Below are 20,018 nucleotides of genomic sequence, written 5' to 3' on the forward strand. Positions count from 1 at the left end.
CTCTGAGCCTCTTCTCGGTTAGGCTTCAGTCTTAGTTCCTTGTCCCCCTGCTCAACTTTCTGGGCCCACAGAGCCCCAGTTGTAGTGAGAATCCTGCTAGGTCAGTTTAAAGACAGTCCTGTACCCTTGGTATGGATCCAATTCCCCTTCCCCCAGCTATCCCTCATGTGCTTAACCTGCTTTCACCAAAAATCCCCTACCCTGATGTCTTCTCTTAGTAATTTTTGATCCACCAACCCTCTCATTCTGCACAATGGCTATAAACCTCCAGCTATCTTTTCTGTATTTGAGTTCTGTGTGATCTCTCTCCCTTATTGCAGTAGTCTTGAGTAGTCTTCATTACCATCTTAACAAGTGTCGGATAACTTTTCTTTAACACAGACTCATAGTAGATGGGTACCAGCTTGTCTCCGATAACTTCACTTGCCCCTTTAGAGATCCTGTGCTCAGGTGGCCCTGCTTGAGAAGCCACCTTGTTCATTTACTTGTGAGTAATCTTTACCCTTCTGGGCTGTTTAACTTTTTTGAATTAATTTTTTTGTTTTCTATTAAATCCTGAGAACGATGAAAGAAAGTATCGACCATTTCTCTCCTGTCCTGTATATTATGTGAGCGGAAGGTTTCTGCTTCTCTTGTTTATAATTGAAAGTATAGAGGTGCGAAGGTATCACTTAGGACACCAGGCAGCATGACATTTTATTAGTTCTGCAGTGGGAAAGGCAGCCGAGTCTTGACCCCTGCAGTTCTTAGTGTGATTCATGCCTGTGGAGTAGCTGAAATTAATCATCTGGAACCTTGCAAGAGTATGATTTGTGTCTGGATTTTCTTCTATTTCTGTACCTTTCTAAATCAAGACTACTGTTTCTTTTGAAATATATATATATATACTTATGTATGTATATACTTTGTTTCCTAAATTTGCTATAAATATTATGGATACATAAAGTTGTTTCATATTGACTAAATTCAGAGTAAATGTTCACATATTTTCTGCATTACAATTAAATGTCAGACCTCAGAGTTTTCCTTTTTCTTGCCAGTATGTGAACTTTTAAGATATTTTCATGAAAATTTATACCCTAAAGATACAAAAGATGATTTTCAACATGCTTTTATACATGTGTAACTTTGTGTATTGTATTTCTAAATGTTCTCATTGGGAAAGTGAAAGAAACTGCTAACTTCTTTTAAATTTGGTTACTTCTCTTGTCTTTACCTTATCGAGAAATGTATATAAGGCTCAGTCTGAAACAGGATTATGTGAATGTTATATTTAGTCACGAAGCAGATATGTATCTGTGCTGCACTTTGTGCCGGGCGCTGTGCCTGGTGACGGCAGTGATGACAGCCTGTCCCTGCCGGATGTGCGCTCCCCGCCAGTTGGACGGAGGCCACGAGACGGCCAGTGCACAGCGTCAGGGTTATCACCAGTGCTGTCACCACGCACACATGTCCAGGCCCAAGTTAGGACCTGTCTGAGGTTTGGAAACTCTAAATCCCCTCTCCTGTCTGCTGTCTGTCTTTTGTTTGTTCCCCTTTCTTTTGGGTTCTTTCATTTTTCTGTAGCAGGTCAGTTACTTTTTTCCCCTATTTCATAGGATAATCAGCAGCAAAACACCATTTGGCCCTATTCTGAATAAACATACAATAAGAAGTTTTTAAATAGGATCCATAAGAAGTAATTGTTAGATGCAAAGAACTCTGAATGTCTAAAATCTTTGCTGTTGGTAACTTAACATCATTGTGCTTCATCATCTTTAAAATGGACCTGAAGTGGTCTTTGCTCATGACACAGCATTTGGGGACGAAATTAAAAGATGCTCGCTCCTTTGAAGAAAAGCTATGACAAACCTAGACAGCATATTAAAAAGCAGAGACATCATTTGCCAACAAAAGTTTGTACAGTCATAGCTATGGTTTTTCCAGTAGTCATGTATGGGACCCTAATGTGCGAGAATTGGACCATAAAGAAGGCTGAGCACTGAAAAATTGATGCTTTCAAATTGTGGTGCTGGAGAAGACTCTTGAGAGTTCCTTGGACAACAGGGAGATCAAACCAGTCAATCTTAAAGGAAATCAACCCTGAATACTCATTGGAAGGACTGATGCTGAAGCTCCAATACTTTGGCCACCTGATACAAAGAGCCAACTTATTAGAAAAGACCCTGATGCTGGGAAGATTGAGGGCAGGAGGAAAAGGGGGCAACAGAGGATGAGATGGCATCACCAACTTTCAGCAAACTCAGGGAGATAAAAAAGAACGGGGAAGCTTAGGGTGCTGCAGTCCATAGGCTTGCAGAGTCGGACATGACTGAGCAACTGAGCAACAGCATTGGAGGAAAAGATGAGTGATGCTGACATGCTGATTTTTGTAAGGAAATAGAAGCTTATCTTAAGCTTCATCCAGACTTTTACTAACCTGTCTCTCAGCTTTTTACCTTTTTTTGCAGAAAGTTTGATCATTTTAGATAAAATTTTTAGCACATACCATGCCTTCCTTTTAATGCTTTCATGTCAGGAAAGAAAACTAGCTTTCACCTGCATTAGAAATCAATCTACACTACATGCTAACATAGTACTACAAAAGGAAGCTTAGTGTTTGTCAGACACTTAAATTATTCACTCAGCCGTCTCTGCAATGCAGGGCAGGTGACCTGTTGTGTCTGGGTATCTGGGACAATTTTGACTCCCATGTTCATGCCTGGTGGGGCTGGCCGTCTTTTGAAAGTGGAGAGGAAAGGTGCGGTGGGGGGGAATAAACATTCAAGGAACTTGAAACAGATGAGTCGTCTCAAGTTGAGCAAAGTCATCAGAGCATTAAAAAGTCAGACTAAGGAGAAGGGCTTCTGTGAGAGACAGGGAGTTATCAGAAAATAAGTTTGTGTTTCTGAGTGGGAATGCCAGCAACCCAAAAGAATTGGAACATCAAAAGACAATATAAAAGTAAGAAAAAAAAACATTAATTTTGAAGTAAAATATGAAGTACTAGCAACAAAATCCCATGGATGGAAGAGCCTGAAAGGCTGCAGTCCATGGGGTCGCTGAGGGTCGGACACGACTGAGTGACTTCACTTTTACGCATTGGAGAAGGAAATGGCAACCCACTCCAGTGTTCTTGCCTGGAGAATCCCAGGGACGGCGGAGCCTGGTGGGCTGCCGTCTATGGGGTCGCACAGAGTCGGACACAACTGAAGTGAGTTAACAGCAACAGTGACAAAATTAATAATTTTACCAATTTTTAAATTAGTGATTATAAAGGTGTTTTCCTAGGAAAATGGTCTTGTGCCCTGAGAGATGGAAATTAGATTTTTATAAGTTCACTTTTAGCAAATAAATAGTGCTGCTCTGAAGCCACATTCTGCTTATTTTTGTCACTTGAGAAATGCTGGGGTGATAACCAGCATTGGGGTGGTAGTGAATATTTTCTTAGCATTTCCTCTGTGCCAAGTTCTAGATATCCCATTGTCTTTTCACCAACCTCTAAGGAGCCTGTGTTGTTACCTGGAGGAAACTGAGAAGGGTGAGGCCAGTTAGCTTTTCTGATGCCGTTGAAAGATTCACACCCAGGTCAGTTGAATTCCATGCCCATGTTTTAGCCATCACCGTGTGGCAGGTGCGACAGAATGAAGGCATCAGGCCAGAGAGAACAGCGGCCTTCTGCTCCCCTCAGTCCTGGAGCGTGACCCGTGTCTGCTGTGCATTTGTTAACCGTTGTCAGAGGCCAAGGCCGCCGTGTTCTGTCAGTGTAAGTGCACTTTTTAGCTCCTGTTATGAGAGAGCTTATAAAACATTTTCTATGGAATATACTTAATAACATTGATTTTCAAAGAAAGCACTACAAGTAATGAATTGCTCTAGAGAAAGTTTTAGATATTTTAATCTCACCTTCACTCAGTAAATTCATCTTTCCCCCACCAAGAAACAGATTTATAAAAAGTAATTTCAACTTCAGTGTAGAGAAGTTTGGGAATCGAATTCTGTTGACTTCAAAAGGAAGAACCACTTACACACAAAAATACCTCAGAAGAGGTGGGCAAAAGTGAGATGGTTTGAGAGTTTAGCCACATCTCTTTTTTTTTTTTTTTAAGTAACTCCATTTTTAAAAAAAATTAAATCAGTAGTGTTTTAACTTGTGAATAACAAAATGGAATGAGTCCCATTGTTCAACTGGAATACCATTTCTCTTGAATTATCTTGTGGCCAAAGCCTGAGGAGCATCGGTTCCCAGAGAGCCAAAGATTTTATGAGCCCTTGTTTTAAACATGCTGCCCTGTTAGCCTGTACTTTGAACAGCTTTTCATATTATAGTTGGATTTGTATAAATCCAGCCACATTCCTAAGTCTGACTTGTGTGCATTTATGACTAATGTCAGTGTTTCAGAAATTGGTGGCAGATAATGACCACAAACTTTTTTAAATTGTTTAAGCGTGTTTGGAGCTTGATTATTTAAAACAAGTGCATGGCATCTTCAGGTTCACCTGACTATGCAGACGTACTAAAGGAAATTTATGCTATGTGTTGTCTTTAGTGGACATTTCAGTGACTTTTTTACAGGCAGGGGAAAGTAGGGTCATAGTAAATACCACTGCAATGGCTGTAAGACCTTTTCAGTCAGAAACCGGAAGATGGTTACTTTGAGAAGTAAAGGTTTCACATCAGGAAATGTTTTATTGTCAGGGGAACATTTAAGGAATCTGACATTTCCCTGAACTAAGACTTTGTGTTTACAAATGTCACAGTCCAGAAAATTGTTTCATCATTCTTATAATAAACAAATGTAACCTTCTGACGCTGTAAATTTTGCATTGCCAACTAATTTTTTAACTTTGTCTTATAAGGAATAATAGTCTTTGGGTTTCTTTTCGTTTTAGTGTTGTTTTACGTAAACTGAGATGCATTTGTCTTTGAATGGATCACCTGCTTCGGGGGTCAGCAGTTTGTCACTGGAAAAAGAAAAATGTTTGACTCAGATTTGGAACTTAATTATTTATGACAATTAATTGTAAGGACTTTAGTTTGTGGGAATGTAGCAGGTGATATAATAATCTACTTGAATAGTCTAATTGAAACAACAAAAATGTTGTAAAAAGTTAATAAATCATCTACTAAATATATTGCTAATTGGCACAAAAGAAGAGAAATCATAGAGACCAAAGACAAAATGAAAGCAGGAATCCTGGGATGTGAGCTGGTTTGTCTCAGAATGTTTCTGCTGGGGTTTGAGTCTGAGCTTCCCTTTGGTGGTGGTGTATGGATTACTGAGAAATAGACCTGCCAATGGTAGAGAGGGAAGTTGGGGAGAGGCAGGGTATGTAGTAAGGAAACCTGCCTGTCTCTATCTTGGAGGCAGGATTTGGATTCTCCTAAAACAGAAGGACTGACATTCACATGTGTTCACATTGACTTGATTCTCTCTATGGGGTCCAAAAATCTCCATGCCTAGAATTTAAAGTGCTCCCAGGTTGGTTGCCTCCCAAGAAGCAAACAGAAGCCAGATACAAATCTTATCTGAAATGATGTCATTTCAACCCAGGCCTCCAAGAATTCTCAAAGATAGCATATCAAGGGAAATCAGTTCATAATCAGAAATCACAGATTAGATGAAAGAAGTTCACCACCATGAGAAGTAGAGCCAGCAGATTCACACCAGAGTGGAATTATCAGATTCCTAATGGTGTTGAACTGAATGGTGTTGAAACTGAAACTGCAATATTTTGGCCACCTGATATGAAGAACTGACTCATTGGAAAAGACCCTGATGCTAGGAAAGATTGAAGGCAGGAGGAGAAGGCGACAACAGAGGATAAAATGGTTGGATGGCATCACCGACTCAATGGACATGAGTCTGGGTAAACTCCAGGAATTGGTGATTGACAGGGAGGCCTGGCATGCTGCAGTCCATGGGGTCGCAAAGAGTTGGACATGACTGAGCAACTGAACTGAACTGAACTGAATATAAAATAATTGTGTAAATGCACTTTTAAAAACAGTGATGCTGCTTTTAAAAAAATAAATGAGAAGCTTGGAAACATAAGCAAGAAACAAAATATTATAAATAATGACCAAACATTTGGAAGAGGACTAAATAGAACTTCTAAAATTAGAAGTATAATTAATGTTAAAAGTTAGGTTATTAGGTTAAAGAAGAGATGAGACATAGCTGAAGAGAGAATTTGTGAAAGTGAATATAAAAAGAAATTACATAGAATACAACCCACAAAGAGATGGAAAGCATTTGAGTGGTTAGGAGACATGGAGAAGAACATATTGGGACCATCCATTTTTCAGAAGACAACTGGCCAAATTTGTTAAAATGAAAATGATGTAGCTGTCTTAATATTGGAGTAGACTTTAAAGTAACATACATTACTTGAGATAAAACTTCATAATCATAGAAAGTTCAATACAGTTTTATTTAGATATAATAATTCTAATTGTGTATGTATCTAACAGTGTACTTTCAAAATACAGAAAATAAAAATTAACAGAAATACAACTAATGACAGACAAATCTGCAATCAGAAGCATTTTAACAGACCTTTTAACTAATAGAAAAAATGGCCCCTTAAGCTAATAAATATTTAGATTCAAACAAAAGATTTATAAATTACTTAATAGATAGGTAAGGTGGTCTGGTACTCCCATCTCTTTAAGTATTTCCCACAGTTTATTGTGATCCACACAGTCTTGAGCACAGTCTTTAGATCCACGAAGGCTTTAGCATAGTCAATGAAGCAGAAATAGAATTCCCTTGCTTTTCCCGTAATCCAGTGAATGATGGCAATTTGATGTCTTCTCTGCCTTTTCTAAATCCAGCTTTTGTACATCTGGAAGTTCTCAGTTCATGTACTGCTGAAGCCTAGCTTGAAAGATTTTGAGTGTAACCTTGCTAACATGTGAAATGAGCATAATCATACAGTAGTTTGAACAATCTTTGGCATTGCCTTTCTTTGGGATTGGAAACAAAACTGATCTTTTCCAGTCCTGTGGCTACTGCTGAGTTTTCCAAATTTACTAACGTATTCAGTGGAGCACTTAAACAGCATCATCTTTTAGGATTTTAAATAGCTCAGCTGGAATTCCACCACCTCTGCTAGCTTTGTTCCTAGTAGTGCTTCCTAAGGCCCACTTGACTTCACATTGCAGGATGTCCGGCTCTATATGAGTGACACACTATCGTGGTTATCCAGGTCATTAAGACCTTTTTTGTACAGTTCTGTGTGTTCTTGCCACCTCTTCTTAATATCTTCTGCTTCTGTTAGATCCTTACCATTTCTGTCCTTTATCATGCCCATCCTTGCATGAAATGTTTCCTTGATATCTCCAGGTTCCTGAAGAGATCTCTGATCTTTCCCGTTGTGTTGTTTTCCTCTATTTATTTGCATTGTTTATTAAAGAAGGCCTTCTTTTTCCTTCTTGCTGTTTTCTAGAACTCTGCATTCCTTTGGGCATATCTTTCCCTTTTCCCCTTGCCTTTCACTTCTCTTCTTCCCTGAGCTATTTGTGAAGCTTCCTCGGGCAACCACTTTTCAGTCTTGCATTTCTTTTTCTTTGGGATGGTTTTGGTCACCACCTCCTGTTCAGTGTTACAAACTTCCATCCATAGTTCTTCAGGTACTCTCTCTACCAGATCTAATCCATTGAATATCAGTCACTTCCACTGTATAGTCATAAGGGATTTGATTTAGGTTGTTCTTGAATGACCCAGTGGTTTCCTCTGCTTTCTTCAATTTAAGTGTAAATTTTGCAATAAGGAGCTCATGATCTGAGCCATAGTCAGCTCCTGGTCTTGTTTTTACTGACTGTATAGAACTTCTCCATCTTTGGCTGCAAAGAGCATAATCAGTCTGATTTTGGTATTGACCACCTGGTGATGCCCCTATGTAGAGCCATCTCTTGGGTTGTTGGAAAAGTGGGTTTGGTCTGACCAAGTGCATTCTCTTGACAAGACTCTGTTAGCTTTTGCCCTGCTTCATTTTGTAAACAGCAACAGCAACTTAGCATATCACAGCAAAAATCTGAAAAATATACATTCTTTTCAGTCATATAAACATTCTAAAGTCACTTAAGAAAAATTAGGCCACAAATTTTTGTCAACAATTTTAAAAAGATTGAAATCATAGAGTGTGTTCTTTGTATACAGTAGGATTTAACCAGAAGTCAATAATGATAACCAGAGGATAAATAATCTTACAAAGACACTGTCAGATCAGACACCAAAAATAGAAAGAAATCAGACTCAAAAAATCCATGTTGTATGGTTTCATTATATTAGAAATGTAAAAATGAGGCAAAATTAGACTATAGTGTTCATGGCTGCGTGTTAAGGCAAAAAGTGAACAAAGACAAATAAGAAACTGATTACCATAAAAGGATGATAATTACCTTCAAGCAGTAGAGGGCTTGCTCAGGCCATCATAGTACAAGAAGTTCTTTCTTGTTTTGTCATTAAAAATATATCCATTGTACTTAAGTGCTTATTCTTCCAGATGAACTTTAAACAGTATTGTCAAATCCCCTAAGAAGCATTTGGAATTGTGTTAAGTTTATAGATTTCTTCTGGAATTATTTGCATCTTTGAAATAGTAAGTCTTCCCATCAAGGAATATGGTATATGTTTCCAGTCACTAGGTTTTGTTTTATTGTTTTTTAAGATTCTTCAGAAAAATTTTAGAGTTTTTCTCATAGAGTCCACGTTTCTTGTTAAGTACATTCCTAAGTATTTCATTAATTTTGCTTCTAATGTAAATGAGGTCCCCCGCTGCCCCCACTGTTTTCCAGCAGGTATTACTGATATGTGGGAAAGCTAACTTTTTTTTTAACTGCCTATCTTATTATTTTTAATTCCCATAGTTTATTTTAAAATAATATTTGTTGTGGGGTGAGTATTACTAGTTACTTTATAATAACTTTCTCATTTGCTTACTGTTTCTCAATAGTTGAGAATGTGAGACTCAGCAAAGGATAAAGAGTTTGTTCAAGGTCATGCGGCTAAATACTGGTTGGAGCTGGGGTTTTAATCCTGTTATGTGTAACTGAAACACTACCATGGGATTATATTTTCCCTGATTAATTTAATTCAACAACAAATTATATAAAGATGTTGTGTTATGGAGATGAATTAGATAATGAATGTAAAATCGCCAGGAATGTAAATGAACTATCCAAATTAATGTAGCAGTTTCACTGTGAAATTAAAGGTAGGAGATTCATTGGAGAATAGTTAAGGTCTGGCTTGCCTTTGAGCAGTTTAGAAGTCATAGAGCTTTCTCATTTATAAAATCTTTGAGATGTCCTCTGAATATTTATGTCTGATATGTTATGAACCAGATGTCTTCCCAGTGGATTTTTTTTATATTAAAGTGGCATTTAGTAAGCCATTTAAATGATGATGATGGTGGATGCATTTAAGATTTCTTTGCAGTATGACCTTTCAGCAGACTAGTTCTTACAACAGAAGGATTGGAAAGTGTCCCCCTTGCGTTCAACACCAGTTTTATTTTGTACCTTTGAAGGTGCCATTCTATTTGGGTGCTGAATATCTAACAGTGAATAAAAAAAAAAAAAGACAAATTATAAACAAGTATATTAGGTACAGTTGACCCTTGAGCCACGTGGAAGTTATAGTCAGCCCCCTGGATACATGATCCCTCTGCATCCATGAATTCAGCCAACCACAGATCCTGTGTTAAGTACTGCAGTATTTACCTTTGGAAAAAACCCTCCTTTAAATGAACCCATGCAGTTCGAGCCAGTGTTGCTCAAGGGTCAGCTGTGTATATCTTGAGAGAAGTGCTGTGAAGAAATGATTTGTGAGTGGGTCTGGCAGGCAAGGCAGTGTTCAATAGGCTCTGAGGTGAAGCATGTCGTAAGGAGCCTGCCAAAGGCCAGTGTTGCCGGAGGACCAGGTGAGGCACAAGTTGGAGCATCTGAGGTTGGCTCAGTGGCAAGGCGTCTAACATGCAGGACCACGGAGACCATAAGAAGGAATTTGGATTTTATTCAGAGAGCCATGGGGAGATTTCTAAGAAGGGTACCAACTGGGACCAGTGTAAGATATTAAGACATTGTGGTGGGAAGACCAGGCAGAAAGCTGATGCTGCAGACCAGGATTTCCCAGCTTGCACGCTTGACATTCAGGGATGGCTGACTCTTTGTCCAGGCCGCTATTCTGTATCTTGAAACAACATCTCTGGCCTCTACCCACTAGATAGAGGCAGAGAGTAGCGGCCGTCCTGTCACTTTCCAAGTTGTAACCACCGCAGGGTCTGCAGACACTTCCAGGAGTCCCTTGGGGGGATGCAGTATTCCTCAGCTGTGAGCTCGTAGCCAGAGGGAAGGAAAACTTGGGGTGGAGTGATGGCAGTGGGGGTAGAAAGACGTGCTTAGATTTGAGACCCACTTAGAAGAGGATGTTCTGGATTACAGGGATTCAGACAGATTCCTTGGACAGAGAATCCGCCACTCATCTTCATTGCCAGGCTTTTCTGGAAAAGCTTCCTTTGAAGTTTTTGGAAACCTTAAAATTCACCCACAGTCATCCTCACTCTGTCTCGTGCCTTAGATCTTCCAAACATTGTTTCTGCCTTGTGTTTTATAGACAGAAAAGATCTGTCCCCTCCCTACACACAAACCACACCACTTCAAACCCCAGAGAGGTGACGGAGGTGCTTGGTCTCTCACCAGGAATCCTGAAGTGGGTGAAGCTGATCGACAACTTCGAAGGAGAGTATGACTACGTGACCAACGAGGGCACGGTTTTCACGTTCAAGACAAATCGCCATTCTCCTAACTACCGCCTGATCAACATTGACTTCACGGACCCCGAGGAGTCCAGGTGGAAGGTGTTGGTTCCTGAGCACGAGAAAGATGTCTTAGGTAAGAGTATGTGCTGCTTGAAGGTTGCGCTTTTGTTTCTGGTAAGAATGTCATGACATCGGTGTATCTCTCATTCTCTGGTAACCGGTTACAAGGTAAAAAACCTTCAACTTATGATCCTGAAAAGTCTTAATGGAGCAGCCAAGTGTTTTATAATTAGCACAGTATTGTATGGGATCTTCATAAAAATTGTGAAAGTATGAATCCAGACCTTCAAAGGCGGAGCTTTATTATTAAGTATCGGCTGTCTTTGTGTAGCTATTATCTGATAATAAGTGCTAATGTTTAAATTTTTTTAAACTACTTGGATTCAGAATCCGTAGTTTTTAGCTTTGGAATAACGTTGGCTGTTCATTTTATATCTATTTTAGATCTTAGGCTGGATTTATAGAAGAGAAGAGAGATTATTGTCAGATTTAATTGAGATCCATTGCTCTTGCTGCTGTGTGCACTGTGCTACAATAACGTCTTAAGAGCATCACTTCTGAGTCCATCATGTTTCACAACCCCTTTAAATTCCCATTTATTCATTTTCTCAGTGATTTTCCAAAGATGATATACTGCTTTATAAGTTACTTATTGCCTGAAAGCTGGATTTGACTTAAAATGAAACTCACTAATTTTGCTACAGTTTTTGACACAAAAGGGGAGTCGAATACCTCAAGCTAAGGAAGAGTTTGCTTGTGGAGGTGAACTTTTGATGGGTTGAATAGGAATAAAATCTAGGGCCATTCCAAGTGAAGGTATAAGGTGTATAATCAGGAAAATAATTCTTTGTGAAAACAGCAGAGTGGCCCTGTGTCAGACGAAGCCGTCCTGACATGGGTTTTTCAGTGACTCGAAGCACATATACTGGAGTCAGATCCAGGTGCTCATCCTGGAAAAGTAAGGACCCTTCCTCCCTGGCTCAAGGCAGCATGCTCTGTGCCTGCATATAGTTCCACCTGGCCTGGCTTGTAGAGCAGGAGGTGGGCACACAATTACAGCTGAGTCTCAGGAAGTGCTTCACTCATGCGCTCCCCTGTGCCCCTGGACACCTGCCTCACCCATCCACCCGCTTCTGTATGGAGGCCTACACCTTGGGCAGTCCTATCAGACGGGACCCAAGACAGCCCTGTCCGTGCCCTTACCTACTCAGCCCCTATCTGCAGCCCAGGACCGCAGCTCATCCCAGGCTCTTCTCTGTCCGTAGCTGCTTTTCAGCTTGGATTAGGCATCAGTGCTCTATCTCTCTCAGCTGAGTTCTCCTGGTGGGGAGGGGACTTAACAACAGGACAGGGGTTCTTTCCAAGGAAGCCTGTTCATCTGTCTCCTCAAAACCTTCTGTTCAGTCTCTGAACCTCATATGTTGGATGAAGGACCCGAGAATCTTAGAACAGGTTTCCTGCCCTCTCCGTTAACATCTTCATGTGAGGAAACCGGTTTGCAGCGACTTTGGCTTCTGTGCAAACTGAGACAGAATATCCCCTCCAGAGGTGGTAAGATCCAGCTCTTGGTGCGCACTTCTTAATTGCCACCAGAGGGCCCCTCGGGCCTTGGTGGGTCCAAAGGAGACGGTGGCACAAGTCTTTGTGAAGAGTGCCCTGGGCGCTTTTCAGGTGAAGGTCAGGTTGGAGCAGTGATTCTCTTGTATGGAACCATCAGAAATGCAAATATTTCCCAAGACATGTGAATTTTCTGCTTTTTAAAGCCCACCCACCCACCCGCCAAAGCAGTTTTAACTATACCTTAAGGTGACAATCCTGTCTCACCTGCAGATCTAATGAAATGCAAATCAATGCTCGGAGATTTGTGGGAGCGGTGATGTATTTTTATAACCTTCCCTCTGAAAGGTTATAAGTTCTTTACACTGGAAAGGGGAAACCTTCAATATTCACTAGAACTCGTCAATTCAAAGAGAAGCACAGGTAAATTTGCAATATATCATTAGCACAGAATGCCCTACTGAGAATAAAAACTAGAGATGAATCATAAAGTACAGCTGTTAAGTCAGAGCTTTTATTAACGACAGTCTACAAATCACCTTGTCCTTTTTTTATTCCCTTTGTCTGTTTTAGAATCCTGATGTACTCGTAGTTAACACAGATTGATTATTTTTTTGACAGAAATAATTTACTTCCTCCCCCCCCCTTTCTTTGAAACATTAAAGCCACATGAAATGCATTGCTTGATTGAAGTACTGTAAAAAAATCATACTGGCAGATGAGCAAATGACTTTTAGGTGTAATAGTTGTTTTTTATATCCTGACTTGATAAGTTTGCAGTAGGAACCTAAAGAACCTGATGAGACTGGGGTCCCTGGTGGCCCTCAGAGCTCCCTCTGGCCCGTGTCTTGTTGAGCATTGATAATGTCATATGTGTGAGCTGCTAGTTTCCTGGGTTATAAACATAAGCAGCATTAAAAGCCCCTTGCCCTGCTCCATACCATGAAAACCAGGAAAGGCTCATCTTTTCCACATTCCTGAGCTGCTCCCAACAGCCCTGTGCTGGCTTGCATTTACCACAGCCTGTCTCTCTGGATGGCCTGTTCTTGTCGCTGGCCGATCTTGTCCAGAGCACGGTGGCTTGTGCTCAGGCCTGCCCCCTCCACTTCCTCCTCTGCTCCTCTGCTCGCTTACCTCCGCTCTCCCAGCTCCATCACTGACAACACAACACTGAAGCTGCAGCCTGGGCACCGGAAGGGAGGGGCGGAACTCCTGTCTCTGCCTCACTCTCAGATTCCCCCTCCTCACCGAGGCCTGGTGACTCTTCCTGGAGATGCCCTTCGTTTCTTGGCTACCCTTCTCCAGACTTTAGCCCCAGCTCCATGTGGGGCTCTGCTTGGCTTCTTGGGGTTCCGGGCTCTTCTCCACCCTCCACGTACTCCGTGGTTCTCTGGTCAGCCATGGGATGCATGCATCCGTCACTGCTGTCACCCTTTTGTCCAACAGTAGCTCCACAGTAATGACCGAGTCAGAACTAAAGTTCCCCCACCCAGCTCACCAGACCCCCATCAGACCTCCCACCACCAACCCCACTCACCCCCAAAAGGGACAATGGTTTTCTTCTTGAAAATGGGCTTCTCACTCATTTTCCTTCCCAGTCTTCCTCCCTTCCTGCTTCACTCCTGGTTCATTCGCCCTTCCTGGTTCATTCATATTCCTTTTCTCTCTTCTTATCCCCAGTCTCACCTTCGTTCCTTGAGTTGTGTTTTCCCACCTTCACGCCCGACAGAGAGCTGCCTTGTCCCCAACACCACCCAGGCACCCCCACCTTCACTGTCCCCCAGATGTAACTCAGCACTTGCTCAAGGGCTCCCACTTGTTTTGAATCTCAGTCACTCACTCACCTTTGTTTACACATTACTACTTATATTTTTACGTTATTGTGTCTCAAGGGCAGAAGTGACCTCATCTCCTTGCTGGTCTGTCCAGCCCTTGCAGGGTGCCAAGCACATGTCAAGCAAGGGTTTGGTACATTCTTATTGAATAAACAATCTTGGCAGATGAGGAGCATGACTCAGGTTTTGTTGTTTTCCATCTGCACCTCCTGTAACATGATACTGGACACAAAATAGGGCAGCAGGGTCATTTGTATTACACACGTTATTGAGATCATCAAAGGCTCCTGGTCCCAGGTGGAGAATGTGTCAGCACCTCTGGACCTGACATTGGCAGTGATTTATTAGAGGGATGTGCCGAAAACGCAGCGAATGATTAAAGCCAATGATAAAATCACTCAGCCAGTCTCAGTGCTGCAGAGCATGGTGTAGAGCCCCAGAACTGTCGTTCGGCTAAATGAGTGTGTTTTTGGCTAATTTTCAAAGCCACATTAGGTTTTATGTGTCCTTATTTTCAGAGTGGGTGGCTTGCGTCAGGTCCAACTTCTTGGTGCTGTGCTACCTGCACGACGTAAAGAACACCCTGCAGCTTCACGACCTGGCCACTGGTGCTCTCCTCAAGACCTTCCCGCTGGAGGTCGGCAGCGTCGTGGGCTACAGCGGTCAGAAGAAGGACACCGAGATCTTCTATCAGTTTACTTCCTTTTTATCTCCAGGTGAGAGTCTTTTCACCAACATGGTCCAGTTTAAAAATCACACTCCCGTTTGGGTTTCTTTTGATAAACTGAAATATGACGCCGTGTTATATTGAAAATCACATGGGCTGTGTTACAGCCAGAATTACTTAATATAAACAGGTAAAACGGACACTCAGAACAAAGGGAAACATGAACACCTAAAACTGCACTCTCATTAATCTTATATCCTGAGTCTCTCTTCTGGGGACAGGACCAACTGTTGTTTTAGGTTGATTTGAAAAATCGGTATGAACGAGTAAAACGGTAGATTCAGCCTTTAGTCTATATATATCAAAACACACACAGCACAGATAACTAAAAGTGTTAAAAAAAAATCTGTAGTCACATCTGACATTTAAAAGCTGTTTTAAAACTGAGACTACATTCCGCTTTTGTTAAGCTGGATTAAATTAAAATTCTAAAAGTATAATCTTACATCATATGGAGGGGGGGAAAAAAACTTGTTACTTGGTTCTAGTAGAAAAGGAAGAAAACATTTGCAATTCTGTGGCATCAGTTAATTTTCCCCAAAGTAAACATAACTCTTTTCATACTTTTTTTTTTTTTTTTTAGGCTTTTTCACACTCACTTTGCTTCTTTGGGTTTTTTCCTGTTTCTGCACTTGGCTGCATTCAGCATTTCTGTTATAGCCAAAGCTCTAACACCCTGATTTGTCCCAGGAGCCTGGCCAGTTGGCAGTTTGCAGTTGACTGGGCAGACCTTATCCTGAAAGCAATCTGGCTGAAGAAATGTCTGCACGTTCCTTATTTGTTTTTCAAGCTCCTTCATCATCCTTTTTGTCCTAGCCAGTTTTGTTGCGGTCGTTTGATTCTTGGCAAATAAAGCAGATGTAGGGGAGAGCCGAGCAAGAGTAGAAAATGACTTTGTCCTCCTCCCAGGGTTTGGCAGATGACAGTGATGGCTGATCCACTTCTTTGTGTGTACCTCAGAGTCACAGAACAGGCAGTCTTTAAGGAATCTTAACCATCACGGCAGGTTGCTGTCGGGGTTATTAAATCAAAAGAATAATGTTCTGTACATAAGTCTGATGGTCCATCTGGGACACCTAGGAATCTTTACTCACGCACGCACCTTTCAGAGGATCTCACAAAGATGGGAAACCAGGGCCAGGAGCCCTGCACTGACAGGTCAGGAGCCTCGCGTCAGGGTGTGCTGCTCCTCACCGCTCCTCCCCAGAGCCTGGAGCACAGTGGCAGCCAGTGGACAGGAACCAAGGAAAATTGCTTTCCTCCTCTCAGCCCAGTGCTGCGGGGTCTGCACTGCTTTCCTCAACTTACACTGGTTCCAGAAATTGAACTTTGGAAAACCTCATAGCCTTTAAACAGTTTTAATGGATACTGAGCAACAAGGAGAACAGAGCAAGGCTGACTCACCTGCTCTTCATAAAAGCCAGAGTCTCCAGAGGCCTGTAAACCACCTTCAGTGACCCGTGTGGCCATTTATTTCAGGGACAAGTTCATCATTACCCGAAGATGAAAGGGCTCATTGTCCTAGCACAGAACGATGGGCTCTGTGCCAAGCACTGAAATATTGTCTGTGACTCTGGCCGTGAAGTCTGGAACGAGAAGTGTGTTCCTGATTCTGTACCAGCAGGCAGCTCCTGAGCTAGCTTTATCTGTCTCTGCAATGCTTTCTTCTTCTCCTTCGTCTTTTCCTAATTTGTTTTGCCTCCAGCCTTGTCTTTTCTTTCCTTAATGTAATCTGATACCTAAAATCAGAGAACAGGGCTTCTAGGCTCAGACCTTCTGAACCAAATGTAAAAATAAATAATTAAACTAGATTCCCTGAAAGCAGGAAATGGTCAGTGTGTACATATGTACACATCCGTGTACATGCATGTCTGCTTTTCAAAGGCTGTCTTGCACTGGTCTCCGAAGGTTGACTGTCCACTGCTGCAGTAAACGACAGACACTAAATTATAAATCAAGCTCCAGGGCCGAAAGCACCTGGTGCGCCGACTGCTATGGACACCTGTACATCTGGCAGGTGTACACCTGCTGACTCTGCTTCCCATGGGAATACATGGTGAAGACATGTCTTGAGCAAAACCATTTGGAAGAAAACAGGCCCACGTTGTAAGGTGAATTCTTACAGCCTAATAATGTTTTGTGTCCTTGTCTCAATTGGTTTGCTAAGTATAAGAATCGGGTATCAGATTGGAGAAAACATCCTAGAGTCATTAATCAGAGAGGATTGGATAGGTGATCTCTAGGGAATAATTTCAGAGTTTAAGGGCAAAAGAGAACCGAATTCGGAAATTCCTTAAGACCCGAGGAGATGTCTTGGACTTGAGAAGATGGGTCTCCTAATGAAAACAGTGCTTTAACAAGGCTATTCTAGCAAAAGGAAAGAGGGAGGGGCAGTCAGTTCAGATATTCCTGCTATAATTGGAAATAAATGTAAGGAGGTGAAAGAGATGGGAGTTAAAAGGAAGGGGCAATTCTAGGAGAGTTGTGACTGCACTTGGAGGGAAACAGGCAACCAAGGCAGTTTGGAGCACAATGCACTTATTCCCTGCGGCTCAAACCATTTAGTGGTTGAGCCGAGTGATGCTGTATTCATGGGACCTGAGAGGGTTGTCTAAGTCTCACTCCAGACTTCTGTGTGTTGTAGCAATCCAGTACAGCCATCCCAGTTGCATGGTTCTGAGAAACAGGGAGAAGAAATAAAAGAAGCTTTCCCAGACTCTTTGGGAAAAGCATAAAAATGTTATAAGAGCAGATTTAGGTCTGTAGCAATGTTGAAGGAAGGGGACAGAGATTTCCTGTGTACTCCCTGTCCCTACACATGCACTGCCTCCCCTGTTATCCACATCCCCTACTCCAGTGATACAGTTGCTACCGTTGATGGACCTGCATTGACACATCACAATTGCTCAAAGTCCATAACTTATCTTAGGACTCACTCTTGGCGTTGTACATTCTGAGTGTGGAGAAATGATGACCTATATTCATCAGTATGTGCTTTTATGGTGTCATGCAGAGTAATTTCAATACCCTAAAAAGTCTGTGCACTCTGCCCTTTTCATCCCTTCTCCCCCTAGCCCCTGGCAACCACTGATCTTTTTACTGTCTCCATAGCTTTGTCTTTTCCAGAATGACCTATAATTGGAATCATATTAATAGATTATATAGACTTTTCAGATTGGCTCCTTAGCTTAGTAATATGCATTTAAGGTTGTTGCATGGCTTAATGGCTTATTTATTTTTTGCTATTACTATTTGGTTATTTATTTTTTGTAATACTCCATTGTTTGGATGTTCCACCATTTACTTACGCATTCACCTTCTGAAGGGCATCTTGGTTGCCTCCAACTTTTGGCAGTCATGGATAAAACTGCTCTGAATATCGGTGTACAGGTTCTTGTGTGGACACATTTTCAACTCCTTTGGATAAATGATCAAAGAGGGCAAAAACATTTGAAGAGACTTGTTTTTGTTTGTGTTTTTTTAATTTTAATATCCTTAAAACCCGACCTGTAATTGGATGAAACAGTGTCTACATGGGTCATCTTTGCCAAGTTCTCTTGCCTTTTCTTTGCATATACAGATTTCCAGATTCCTCTGTTGATCCTTTTGCAGTTTCTCCTAGAATTGTCCCTTCCTTTTAACTCCCATCTCTTTCATCTCCTTACATTTATTTCCAATTATAGCAGGAATATCTGAACTGATTACCCCTCCCTCTTTCCTTTTGCTAGAATAGCCTTGTTAAAGCACTGTTTTCATCAGGAGACCCATCTCCTCAAGTCCAAGACATCTCCTCCGGTCTTAAAGAACTTCCGAATTTGGTTCTCTTTTGCCCTTAAACTTCGAAATTATTCCCTAGAGATCACCTAACCAATCCTCTCTGGTTCATGACTCTAGGATGTTTTCTCCAATCTGATACTGGATTGTTATACTTAGCAAACCAATTGAGACAGGACACAAAACATCATTAGGCTATAGGGATTCACGTTACAACGTGATTCTGCAGTGGGCTCACCTGGACTGACCCAGATGGATCTGAAAATAGAAAATGTCCATCAAGTAAAGTAAGCACTGGTACCTTTAGGTGTAACCCAGCCTCCTCCAAAGTGCCACTTCTGCCCCAAACAGAAGAACAGAGATCAGGCACTTGGCACCCTTTCTCCCAACAGGAGCCAGCCCATGTTGTATAATTTCATCCTTCTACTAGAGGCTTTGATGTCTTGATTTTTCTAGATAAACAGGCATTTAGAGTGTGTTTCCTACTCACTGTCTTTCACTTGAGAAATTTCATTCTAGTACTTTGGTGACTTATCTCAGGGCACTGCCCCAGGAACTGGTTGGTGGTTAGAGCTGGGAATCCTGGCTCCCCATCCTTTGTGATTCACTATAGCTCAGGTAACAGTGATGCTGGGGTGAGTCCAGGGCTTAAATGGTTCATGCTTGTTCTGCAGTCCCGTTGTCATTGTCGGGTGGTTTGGATTTTTTTTTTTTTTGAGGATGGAGATGCTTTTGGTGTTTTGAGGAAGTGGGGCAGGTACTAATGAAGCTTTTCAAAAATTAACATATATGTGAAGATAGCCTTTGCCCTCAAGACTACATTTATCTGGGCAAGTACAGTACTCAGTGTGTCTGGTAATTTAGAATGTATGCCCGGATATGTAGTCTGAAAATATTTTATGTATAAGGATATATTCCAACAAATATCCAAATACAGCTTTGACTAAGAAAGCCAGTACTTCAGTCCTGTGAGGCATCTCCCCACTGTCAGTGTTAATCATACATTGTATGATTATATTATAAACCTTAAAATAATTTGTAAGCATGGGAATTGTGATAACATTCATGGGGATTAACAGTCTTTTTGTTAAAGTATCTAAACATATTGCTCTTTGCCAGTGGGGAGCAGAGTGCTGTTTCGCAGCTGTGAGTGAAGTTCATACACAGAGGAGTTGCAAAGAAAGCACGCTGCCATTTTATCACATGATCAATCCGTTTGAATGTACCCTGTGGGAGTAACTGCTTAGTTTCTGGTTTTGCAGCAAGTATCAGGATCTCTAAATTGATTTTTCATATACTGACAGTGTATGTTTAAAGTA

At 41.4% G+C, this 20,018-nt stretch overlaps 1 protein-coding gene across 1 annotated transcript in view; it reads left to right on the forward strand.

Moving 5' to 3' along the window:
- The window catches only part of PREP (prolyl endopeptidase), a 129,757-nt gene that overhangs the window by 58,152 nt on the left and 51,587 nt on the right, over positions 1-20,018 (forward strand). The window contains exons 8-9 of the mRNA XM_070376537.1: positions 10,688-10,879; positions 14,717-14,914. Of these exons, the coding sequence (XP_070232638.1) occupies positions 10,688-10,879; positions 14,717-14,914 (390 nt within the window). The remainder of the gene's footprint in view (positions 1-10,687; positions 10,880-14,716; positions 14,915-20,018) is intronic.

This window comes from Bos mutus, chromosome 9 (genome assembly GCF_027580195.1).
Source record: "Bos mutus isolate GX-2022 chromosome 9, NWIPB_WYAK_1.1, whole genome shotgun sequence".
Classification (NCBI taxonomy): domain Eukaryota; kingdom Metazoa; phylum Chordata; class Mammalia; order Artiodactyla; family Bovidae; genus Bos; species Bos mutus.